At 34.7% G+C, this 12,770-nt stretch overlaps 1 protein-coding gene across 1 annotated transcript; it reads left to right on the top strand.

Annotated features, from left to right (window-relative positions):
• The first annotated feature begins 5,391 nt into the window (after positions 1-5,391).
• LOC125064881 (15-hydroxyprostaglandin dehydrogenase [NAD(+)]-like) lies at positions 5,392-11,484 on the top strand. The gene is made up of 5 exons (XM_047672177.1): positions 5,392-5,549; positions 6,652-6,891; positions 10,112-10,285; positions 10,689-10,843; positions 11,187-11,484. Exons 1-5 carry the CDS (start codon positions 5,454-5,456, stop codon positions 11,338-11,340), a joined length of 819 nt encoding a protein of 272 aa, XP_047528133.1. The 5' UTR covers positions 5,392-5,453; the 3' UTR covers positions 11,341-11,484.
• The last annotated feature ends 1,286 nt before the right edge of the window (positions 11,485-12,770 follow it).

Genomic DNA, 12,770 nt, shown 5'->3' with positions numbered 1-12,770 from the left:
GCCGTCTGTACGCTTAGATCTTTTGAACTACTCAACGGATTTTAATGCGGCTTTTGTTTTAATAAGCAGAGTTATTCAAGAGGAAGGTTTATTTGTTTAATACATGCATATTATAGTAGATACAAACCAAGAATAAAAACTTTCCTAAAAAAATAGCAAGAGTTTCTCTTTTTGTGTTTGTTCTGCAATTTAAAAGTTGTATGTAGATCCTAATTGTAACCATGTGAAGGCTTTAGGTAGTTTATTTATATTTTAAGAATACATTTGACGAGGTTATCGTATCAAATATTTCTGATAATTTTTAATTAGACTGACATTATTTATTTATCTTCTCCATAAAATTTCTAATAATATTACATACGCATTGCATTAGATACATTAAATACTATTTATCTTCTCCATAAAATTTATGATAATATTATATATGCTTTGATACGTAAAATTTTATTTTCGATTTATATAACAAAAAAAAAAACATTTTGTATTTGTTATATAAATCGAAAATTAAAGTTTCTTTATAACTCATTAATTTTTTTTACAGGACAATCTGGGTAGTTACCTCTCACTCATAATTATATTCTACCGCCAAACTGTCAATGTGATCCAGTGTGCAAGGGACACAGAGGACATAACATTTTGTTGCTAAGGTTATTGTTGAATCGGCTCTATAAGGAATGGTTAAATCTCTTACAGCCCCAATATCCATGGGCAATGCCAACAGCTGGTTCATTTGCCCATCCGCTATTATATTATATTAATAACTTTTTTGTGGCTTTTATTTGTGCCAAAAAGGCACAGATTATTTCACCAATGTCACGTACGAAAATAGCTGTTATATTAAATTTGTAACTAAATTAAAACTAGAGCAGCTGTCGTGGGCCGCCCGGTTGGAAAGCAGTTGTTTTCGCTATGTACTTATTATATAAATAACAGACACAATTAAATAAATTAACAATGTATGACAATAATTAAATGAAAATTATTTTATGAAAATCCTATGTGAATTAAAATAAAAAAAAAAAAAATTATAAAATTATATAAAACTGTTTATAATAGAAAGAGGCAAAGCGAACGAGAGGAAAGGATTTTTATAATATAATCGGCGGAACTATTGACAAAACATAGGTATCAATAATTGTAGAACTATGCTGGATATCACTATATAGAACTGAAGTTTATTGTTGACAAGCTAACAGTTGAGATGCTCATTTCACACACGTAATATATTGGTTTGTTTATATTATATTATGACATATGATTATAGATTGTCGTTTTATCAATAAACGAACCACCTAAGTCTAATAAATAATAATTATAAATATATGACGTACGTATAACGGTACGATTCATTTATGTTGAAACATCACTATTATTTATTTATTTGTTTTCAATACAATGTTAAAGGCCTTCATCAAAAGTCAACCTTAATTGGAATTAATAAATATGAAATGGTCTTTTACTACATCTTTTACTTCTTGTTGTTGCTTGCATTTCAATTCTTACCGTACGACAGTCAATATTTGTTCTTCGTGTGCAATATCTTGAGCGCAATCTAAAATAATTGAAAAATATTTGGATTGTGTCAATTCCAAAACAATTGCTTTTTTGTTATTTCTCCTAATAATTGTAATATTTCATTCTGAATATTATGGTCAAGATAATGAGTTAGGCGTGACTCAGATTCCTGAGTATGCAGCGGAGAGTGGCCATTCGCATGGTGCGGGGACATCGCACAATATCCTTCGAGGCGGCGACCCTTTTGGCGTGCTTTCCGCCGTTGGACATCCTGGCGAAGAGGGATGCGAGGGTCTACAACCGGACCCGCGCACTTCCTCAAAATGCCTTAAAAATCGCGCTGTTGTGGATTTACAGACATCTAAGTGGTGCGGGTGAAATTTAGTATTTTGACGAGATGTCCGAAGGTGAAATTCAGCTGCCGGGATTAATCCAAACAATTCCTCGGAACACTCCCCGTGGAAAATTCGGTAGAAGATGCAGAGTGATCCAACATCTCTACGCAAAGCCATAGGATTGAGCAGATCAGAAAGGACTTGATCGTCGATAATTCGAGCTGCTCTACGTTGGATACGGTCAAATGGAAGGAGCTGGTACTGGGGAGCACCCGCCCAGAGGTGAGAGCAGTACTCCATGTAAGGCCGAATTTGCGCCTTGTATAGTCTTAGGCGATGGGCCGACGTGAAATACTGTCTTGCCTTGCTGAGCACACCAAGCTTTTTTGATGCCAATTTGGCTTTGTCTTCCAATTGACCGCGGAACTGAACGAGGCTCGAAATATAAACGCCAAGTATTCCGATACTAGCTGTGGCGATCGAAATGTTCTCGAACCGTGGAGATACGACGCAAACTTGCGTCTTTTTGGGGTTGAAATGGACTAGGTTTAGCCGGCCCCAGTTCGAGACTTCGTTTAACGAAGACTCGATTTCAGACACAAGTTAGTTCCGGTTTTCTTCGACGTTTTCCCGAGAAATATTAGCACGGCGGGTGTATGAGGTGTCAACGGTACTGTCGTCTGCATAGCAGTGAATGTTCCTGATTTGCAACAAGTCATTGATATGCAGAAGAAACAGAGTGGGTGACAGAACGCAGCCTTGTGGAACACCAGCGTTGACGAATTTTTGGTCGGAGCATGCACCGTCGACAACGACCTTGATGCTCCGATCTGCCAAAAAGCTGGTAATCCAATTGCATAATTTCCTGGGAAGCGGTTACCCTTTTTAGGAATCGGATGCACCAAAGTAGTCTTCCAGGAGATCGGGACGCCGCCTAATGCGTAAGATTGCCGGAAAAGACGCGTTAAGACCGGTGCCAACTCGGGAGCACATGTCCGTAGCACGATTGGAGGGATGCCATCGGGTCCACTCGACTTATGAATGTCCAAGGAAAGAAGTGCTTTACGAACTGCACTTTGCCGGAATTTAACATCCGGCATTGTTTGAACTTTTTTCAAAATTATGATACATATATCTCCCTTCCTTCAGATACTTTTGGCATAAAGATTCAATGCGTTGGATACTATGCTGTTTCGCGGTTTCTTATGCAAATTGACGTTAGCAGTGGCGGACTAACAGGGGAGTCTACTCCCCTGTTAGTCCGCCCCCTCGAGGGGGCGGTTCGCCCCGGGCCTTCAGTCTTGAGGGGCTCCAAATCTATACGCGTTGCCCTGATCAAATCCTAAACAAAACTTTAAAAATATGCTTAGTACCTACATAATTTCGGCCATCTAGACTTTTTAAATTCGCTGAACGCGTCATTGGACGCGCATCAGCCATCTAGACTTTTTATATTGGAACGCTCAGCGAATATAAAAGTGCCCGCTTTTGAGCGGGCACTTCCCCAGGAATCCATGAATGAATGGGGGGCCTCTTTCAGTTTTGCTATCCCGGGCCTCTGACGGACTAAGGTCCGCCACTGGAGGTTAGCATAAAGATTTACAACAAAACAAACTGCCGAAAAGCAAAGTTGAAATTTTCAAAGCGTTTCGTTTCGTTATTGTCTTCGTTAAAATGTTAATGTAATGGCATGGTAATCTAACGAAATAAACCTATGTATGCATTGATACCTCGTTTATATTTAAAATAATTAATTACTGTATTTGATAATATTATATCAAATCAATGAGCATGTAAGTTTTGAGCATGAAATTTCATGCTCAACTCATGTCGTAGTTATAATAAAAGAAACTTACGAAGAAGCTTAGATAGGTGAGAGGAAAAAGATAGATAACACTTATGCTTGACAGTAAAACGAAAATTATGAAAGATAAACTGAAAATAGGAGATAGCGTTCTATCCGTAATCTTAAATGAGTTATTGAACAAGCCCGATAGATAAGCCGTCAAATATTTTTAACCTAGAGATTAGATATAAATCCTAATCAAGTGCAATCAAATTTATGGGTTGCAACAAGAGTAACACAACTGAATTTTCATATTTTTATATTTATTTCGCTTATAAGACATTCAGAGAAAACTTATATAAACGAACATACCTCGTTGCGACATACCAACATTTCCCTAAAAATATAAAAAAAATGGGTTCGATTTGATTCAAAGTCTATTTTGTGTTTAATAATCCGTAGTAAAATTCTCATTTTTAAAACATTTAAATACCTACAAGTTTGTTTCTTTTTTTACCTTTAGTTTGTTGTTGCCAGAACTGTAGATCCGAACGTATCCTGTTTAGGTGGCCCGTAGTTTTATCTTCATCACACAATACAAAAATAATTAATTATCAGCATGATATTGTTGACCATATTTTATGTAGCCCGTCAAAGATCACATTAGGTTATCAAAATACGTTATATCATATCATATATTGATGTATAGATGAACGCGATAATATCGGAATTAGAAGCATCGATGACAACGTTATTTATTATCATTAGGGTGAAATTGTTCCCATATTAAAGTTTGAAACTTTTTGTAAGTAAGGGCTTTGTGCAAGCCCGTCTGGGTAGGTACAGTCCACTTATCAGATATACTACCGACAAAAAGCAGTACTCAGCATTATTGTGTTCAGGTTTGAAGGGTGAGTGAGCCAGTGTACCAACAGACACAAGGGACATAACATCTTAGTTCTCAAGGCTGGTGGTGCATTGGTGATGTAAGGAATGGTTAATATTTCTTACAGCGAAATTGTCTATGGCCGGTGGTGACCATATGCCATCAGGTGACACATTTGCTTGTCCGCTGACAGATGTTATAAAAAAAAATAGTAAATCAACTTTAAGTAAAATCTAGCATTATATTCGGTATTTTACAGTAAATCAGAAATAACGAACAAAGTATTACGTCATATTTTTTACAATTTTATATCCTTGATTATCATTATCTTATGTATATTTCATTTAAAATTTTGGCGTAATTGTACGCCAAAATTTTAATGTAAAATGAAATATACATAAGTAGATGTAGATACGAGTTTGGCTTGTTGTACTGAAGTACTTGGTACGTAGAGATTAAATATTTATTATTCATGTATACAGTAAACAATGTTTAAGCCAATCACATAAGACTAATATCCTCATCCACCTTATTCTAATTTACTTGGGATTGGCACAGCATGTCTTCTTATGACGTCACATAGGGAAGTATGGATATATACTTCCCTATCTGACGTCATCTCACAAGTAACATTCTTTCCAGCCATATCATAATAATAATAAATAAAATAATATATAAATAATAAATAAATATATATAATAATATTATCGTTGTTTATAGAACTTACAAAAATTTAATTTTAATCAATGACACCTTGTTATCTTATTTTTTTGTAGCATCTTCCAATCATAATATCATCCTTATCATTAATTATTTTGACATTTCATACTGACTTTTATTTAATTCATACTTGCCTCAAATGCATTCAATATAAATAGACCGCCTACTGCGTTATGCAACTTATTTCAAAGTTAACAGTGAATCATAAGTCATGTTCGACATAAGGAATAAAGTCGTTTTAATAACGGGAGGATCGATAGGCATTGGTGCTAAAGTTATTGAGTTTTTACTGGATGAAAATGTGAAGGTATGTTTTAGTACAAATATCTCTTTTTTTCGGATATCAACACTGCTATTGTTAATTTTGTTATTTGTAATATCTCTTTATTAAATAATAATAATGTAATATAATAACATTAGTTTATAATAAATGTCATTAATTATATAAGAATGCTGCTGGTTTTTACGTTAAAATTACGATAATGTTTTCTTTCGGGATTCCTGTTGAGCGAAATCTTGTATTATATCCTCAAAGTAAATTTTTTTCACGGATATCACTTTCTATGCATATAATTGATAAATTACTCAGTCGTCGTAACATTGTTGAAAAATGACCGCTAACACTATAATTCGTAACCATTAGTCAAAGGAATATAGCAAAATTAAATATTTAATAAAATAACAATGAAACGTCTACCATGTAAAAACATTTTTCTTATAGCCAGGCTTCGAGTTTAGTTTCAAATAAACGGTTCGGTAATTTACGTAAATTCTTAGGAATCTGATTGGTTGTACAATCATATGGTCACAGCATATCTATTTCTATTTCATCTCATGAAGAGCACTTCTACAACTTTCAACTTTTAATATCGACTATCGTCTCTAGCCATGTGGTAAAGGTGTTGCTTATTTTTTACACATATGGCAATTACGAATATATATATATAGCAGTCAACGTATGCAGAAACGTGTGAGATAAATTGTTAGTTCTTCGGGGCCCCCTCAGGATGGGGGCACATACCCTAGGCATAGGCCCCGTAAGCCTAGGATATGTGCCACCATTTTAGACGATCAACTGCTTAATTGAGAGCGAATTCATACTTAGAATAAAATTAACTGTCTGAAGTAATTAAAAGTTACTTCTTTGGGTATGAGACAGTGGTTGACGTTTTAATTAGATTATAATGCTTAGAAGTATTCGGATACTTCTAGACAATTTAATCTACTTGACCGGTCAAGTAGAGAACTGAGATGGCTTAGTGGTTAGAAGATGTAAATTAACTAAAGAAGGTGAAGATAATCATCGTTAGGAAACCTGCATGTTTTTTTTAGAGTGAGATTCTGTCACATACCACCAAACCTCAAGATAAGAGGGAATCAAGCAGATTAATAATATTACTATGTTTCAGCACGTGGCAAATCTTGACATTGCAGAGGACAAAGGTATCGCATTACAAAATCAATTAAACAAGAAGTACGGAGTGAATAAGGTCAAGTTCATAAAGGGAGATGTCACAAATCAGGATGATTTATTTGGAGCGTATCAGACTACAATCAAAGATCACGGATATATTGATATAGTTATAAACAACGCTGGCATCATGAATGACGCCAAGGATAAATATAAGAAAGAGATTGAAGTCAATGTGGTAAGTTTTATTTTATCGCTTTTTATTTTTAACTTGGTCATTCACACGCTAGCTTTAATTTAAGAGATTAATTTAATTTCTTTATTGATATAAGAAATATACGATACCAATTTACGATAACAGCAAGCATTTACGAACAACAATGAATTTTCAAATGACACTTTACTAACAATATAAAACCCACTAAGCTTAAATTAGTAGAAAAAATAATAATAATGATGATTCTTAATATAAAAATACTTAAAATCCGACAAGCAGGTGGTCTCAAAACGCATTTAATTCGTCGTTTGACAAAATTTATTTACTACAAATAATTCCTTACAAACTCCTGTTTCCTAGTATTACGTTTTTACGATTTCATTTTTCTAAAGAGAGCTGTCTGGTCTATTTGTTATTTTGGAGCTTGACACTCTCTTCAGGATGTTTCTCTTCAGGATGTTTTTAATGATTAGGGATACTAACAGTTGCGTCACAATCGATTGAAAACAATGTTATGTATATTCACAATAACGTTGACCTTTTGATATAATTAGAGATAAATAAAATCATTATAATGCATAACAAGGATAAGCTTCCAACTCCGCGAAGTCAATAATTTACTATACGACCTTTCTATAAAAAAAATCCGCAAATATTTTTAAATTTGTCAATTATAATTTAAATAAATTTAAATAAAAATTATTAAATATAGGTGTAAGGTTAATATAGGTATAGTACTCGCCAAAATATTGTTCCTATTGATGATAAAAAGCGTGTATTTAGTAATTGTTGATTTTCAGGCAGGATTTATATATAATTGTTTTAACTGATATGACTTTGTATTTCAAATGTTGGATAACAGTAACAATTGAGTTTCTTCCCGGTTCCTCTCGATATAATCTACATTCTAAACCGTTGGTTTACGTTAAATACAATTATATAAAATGTCAATTCAATGTTCCTTGTAAAAGCCAAATTGTTTGTTGATTTTGACTACCTACCAAGAAATATAAAGAAATGACGAGAAATAAAATAATTAACGCGCTTTTTTGTTTCATTGACGTAATAAGGTTACAATGCGATTATTTTATAATGTTCGCGTGGGCATTGAAGCATAGGTACTTTGCTATGTGTAATTATAATTATTTTTATAATTTATTTATACAAGTAACTTATTACTTGGATTACTATTAAGAATTTATTACGTGGATCTTAAGCGAAGATAACAGGTTCAAATCTACTTAGTTTAATAATAAAAATTATATCATTTAGTTTAGGTATGAAACAAATATTTTAAATATTACAATCGAAAAAATAATATCTAACAATTTGTAAAATTACATTACATTAAATATAATTTTTATAATTTATCTCAAGAGATATTTTCAAGTAAAAATCGCTAGGAGGCTTGCAAGAGTCGGGTATGTTTTTTTGCAGACAGTATTTGCGAATTTGAACATAATTTGAGCATTATGGACTTTCTCAACACTTCTCAGTTTTGTTTGACTCGTTTACATGTTTGGCATTTTAATGAGACGTTTTGACACCATACAATTATATACAAACACAAAATTACGCTTGTAAATGCAATAGAAATCAAATGAACATCGAAATGAATGTAATTATTTGAAAAGGTAGAAGCTGTACTCGAAATTAACCTAAAGTTCATTAATTTTATTAAAAAGTAATACATTATTGTTATACCCGCGTTATCGTTATTATAAAAACATTTATCGTATTCTAAGCATCTTTTGCATAATAAATACATTTATTTTAGGGAGGTTAATATATAAATTTGTTGAAGATTATTCTGGATTGAATTATCTATTATATTTTATTGATGTTTTGATAAATGAAAAAGGTAAATAAGGAACCTTGAGTTGACATTTCCTTAGAGTTAAATTATTGAAAGTACGACATTGTTAGAAAAAGCTACTGTGCAGTCGGTCTTTGTGTAAGATCTAGGGTAAGTCGTTGATGATGTTACCAGGACATTTACAGAGATATATGACACATTATATATAACATTTGCGTTCAAGGTTGGTTGGTTCCTGACGGTAAGGTTTAGCTTATATTTCTTACAAAGCTAATATCTGTGGCAGATAGGTTGGCAATTAGAGATAGAGAGAGATAAGATACGCCTGGCCAAAGAGCGAGCGAGAGAGGCACTGTTGGTGGCCCCGAATAGGACCCATGGGCGTATGTATCGTGGCGTGCGAGGAACAATCTGTACCTAAGGTGCCCCTCTAACCGAGACGCTGCCGCCGGCACTACTCCAGGGCCTGGTTGGAGAATAATTTCCCCACCTAGGTGAGCTGCACGTCCCTACCACAGATGGCCTTTTGCTCCATGATTGAAGAGGAAATTGTGGCTAAACTACAAATCACGGAGCAATAGATGGAGATGGCCTTCGACCGACTAAGGATCAGAATCACTGCACCGGGTCCAGACAGGGTCCCAGGACGTGTTCTGCGCGACGCCTTGGAGCCCCTATGTGGGAGGCTTCCGGAACTGTTTAACGAATGTCTTTGAAGCGGGAAGTTCACGAAGTCGTGGCAGGAGGGCAAATTGGTTCTGTTGCTGAAGTGGCCAATAAAAGTAGGCCAATTGTGCTGCTGAATGAGACGGTCAAGCTAATCGAGAAGATTCTTGCTACTCGTCTTTTTCAGCATCTTCAAGAGGTGGGGCCGGGTTTCTCAGAGACTCAATACAGATTCAGGGCTGGCCATTCAATGGTGGATGTTCTGAACGCCCTGAAGACCCGAACCACAGACTTTCTTCCACGATCCACGTCGGGGCCCCTTCCGAGGGGCTTCTAACGCCGTCCAAGGGACGGTAATTAAGTTGCAGGCCCAGATGAGATATCTGGGTCTGAACCTGGATGGAAGATGAAGTTTCGGGTAGCACTTTGTCCAACTGGGCCCGAAGCTCATCAATGCCGCTGGCACCTTGGGCCGTCTCCTACCCTACGTAGGAGAATCAAATGTTACATGTCGGCGTCTATGTGGCAGCGTGGTACGCTCTATGGCGCTGTATGTTACACCGATATGGGTGGACGCCAAAGGGTCATAGCAGTGCGGGCGATACGTGGAAGCCGTACGGTTTCATGGTTGACGGCGACACTTATTGCGGGCGATCCAACTCCAGGCGGAGGTGCTCGCGGAAGTGTACCGGTTATGGGTGTAAAAGTTCGTAATACACTTGTACCTGCTAGTTATATATATATGTTTATATTTTTCAGACTGCACTAGTGTCAAGTACGCTGAAGGCCATGGACATGATGCGAAAAGACGAGGGCGGTAAAGGAGGTGTAGTGATGAACATGTCTTCCATCGCAGCTCTGTATCAAGATCCTCTGATTCCTATTTATTTTGGTACGAAGAGCGCTGTCTTACAGTTCAGTAATTGCATTGGGGTAAGCTAGAATTTAACTGTTATGATAAACAATGATCTCACTCTTTTATGTGACATTTATTTGACCATTCGTAAGAAAAAGATAAGCTTAACTTACGAACCCCGTAAATAACATTAAAAAATGTTGCAGTAAGTGTTTATTTGAAGTTTATTTAAATTTCCAATCATATACTTATGTATTTATTGATACTTTTCAATTAGCTCATTCGTTTATTATGGTAATATTAGGAATATTATTAGTAATACAAGGTTGTAAGTCCTAATCTTTACCGTAATAAGTACCTAAAGTTAATTTTTAAGAATAACCTTGTCAATGACACGTCGACGTTAAGACTTGTAAAATTCGCTACAAAAGGCTGTAATGGTATAAAATGAATTTTATGAGCTTGTTTATATTTTATCAGCTGCCCGAATACTACGACCGAACTGGAGTTCGTGTGCTAGCAATTTGCTTTGGTGCCACCGATACCTCACTCTTGAGCAAAGAGAAATTGGGAAATTTTGACAAAATAGTCGAAAAAAAGATGTTGGATAATATATCTAACCACCGATTACAAAAGTAAGCTATACAACTTTTAAAACTTGTTATTGATTTTTAATTTATTTCAGTAATTGATTGGCAGTTATGGAATTTATTTATTTCAATGTTTAAAAGTATAAACATTGGGTAATTTTTTGCCATTACTGTTAATTTTTAGTCTGTACTTATTATTTATGTCAAATAATATCAAAACAAAAATCAGTTTTTATTACCTTTTTTATATATATTTTTTCCACTCATGTATAATATATCACATTAATTTTTAAATATTATATATAAGATGCGGAATTAAATTTAATATTTTACAATAACAAAAACATTTTTCATATTATTGAATGTGGATTTTTGTTAATGTTTTTAGGGCCGAGTCGGCAGCACGCGGGGTAGTAGATGCGATAAAACAGGGGGAGAGTGGAAGTACTTGGCTATCAATCGCTGATAAACCCGTAAAAGATGTTACAAGCACTATCAAGAAAGCCTACGGTATCCTTAGTGAGCTTGTGTACGAACAATGACAAAAATAATAACATACCAAAAACCTTAACATTGTATTTGGAATAGTGATCCTATACGCACAAAATAAAAGGACAATTTAAAAAAAATGAGCAATTTTTATTACGTAATATCAATAAATAGTTCACTAAGACATTATGTGTTAATTGGTGTTTTATTTTCCTTTCTTAAAACATGCCGAGTTATAGAAGTCACTTCCAGGAGGTCCAATGTTTATAGCTATATTTTATATCTTTGACATAATTTCATAGGCTTTACTTATATTGCCTGTGATGTCAGAGATCTTATTGGAGTTAACCAACCATGTGCTTCCGCTGTTACCTTCTTTGTATCCTTTAACAACACCTTGGGCGGCAACCTCTGGACTGGAAATTAATTTAATAATATTTTGAGCGAATCTATGCATCTATGTGAAAATGTGGTCTTTTTATTATTTAGCTCTCCAACTTCGTTCAGGATTACTATTTACAACAAAAATAGAGATTTGCACAATAGATGACCGTACCTCTACCGATTTGTAATTCAGCGCCGTCAATTGTTTATTTAATTTTGTCGTTGTGCCTGTTTGTATATTTGATATCTTGGAATTGGTCAAATATACGATTTTGAAATTCGTACTTAAATTAATGAAGAGTCGGAATTACCCAAACACTAAAATACTTGAATCTGAATTGTAGGTTGCGGGTTTATAATTCACGTCTTGCGCGAGGGTGAAGGGTAAACTGGACGATACCTGTATGTGTCAGATGAAAATCTCAGTATCGGGTATCCACATTATACCTTTCCTTGCTTCGTGTCATTGAAGCGCTTTTATTGTAATAATAAAATATAATATTCGGCACTCACGTTTGCATAAGACTGTGTCGGCTGGTGTACTTTCGGATATTTTCTAACTTTTGATTGACAATCTCATCGAATGAGGCACATTTTTCGAATATGTCCGTGTCAGTTGCTCCAAAACATATTGTGATTACGCGAACGTTTGTATGACGATAATAATTATTCATCTGGAACGAAGTATATGATAAAAACTTATAACACATTTTAAGATAAATATAGGCAATTACTTGTATAATAATTTACACAACAATATGTATATTTTTATGGTGGATGGACTTTGTGTAGGCCCGTCTAGACTCATAGATTATTCTATGGTTAAACAAAATTATTATAATGCTACATTCTGATTTACTATAATTATGCTGTCGGCATATTGGCGTTAAATAACCTGTAAAGTCAATTCTTTCAGAGACGTCTGTAGTTGCAGTATGAGTGACTATGACGTACTCACCACCACGCTGATCATTATCTTGTTAATATATAATTTGAAAGAAGATCTGAAGCAGACTAACAGAAATCATTGTTGTGCGTGCACACTTTTCGATATTTACTTGAAGATAAAATGACGTTAAATTTTTATAAAAAGGTATGT

Source organism: Vanessa atalanta, chromosome 6, assembly GCF_905147765.1.
Source record: "Vanessa atalanta chromosome 6, ilVanAtal1.2, whole genome shotgun sequence".
In the NCBI taxonomy this organism is placed as follows: Eukaryota; Metazoa; Arthropoda; class Insecta; order Lepidoptera; family Nymphalidae; genus Vanessa; species Vanessa atalanta.
This window is presented reverse-complemented; position numbering and strand designations above follow the sequence as displayed.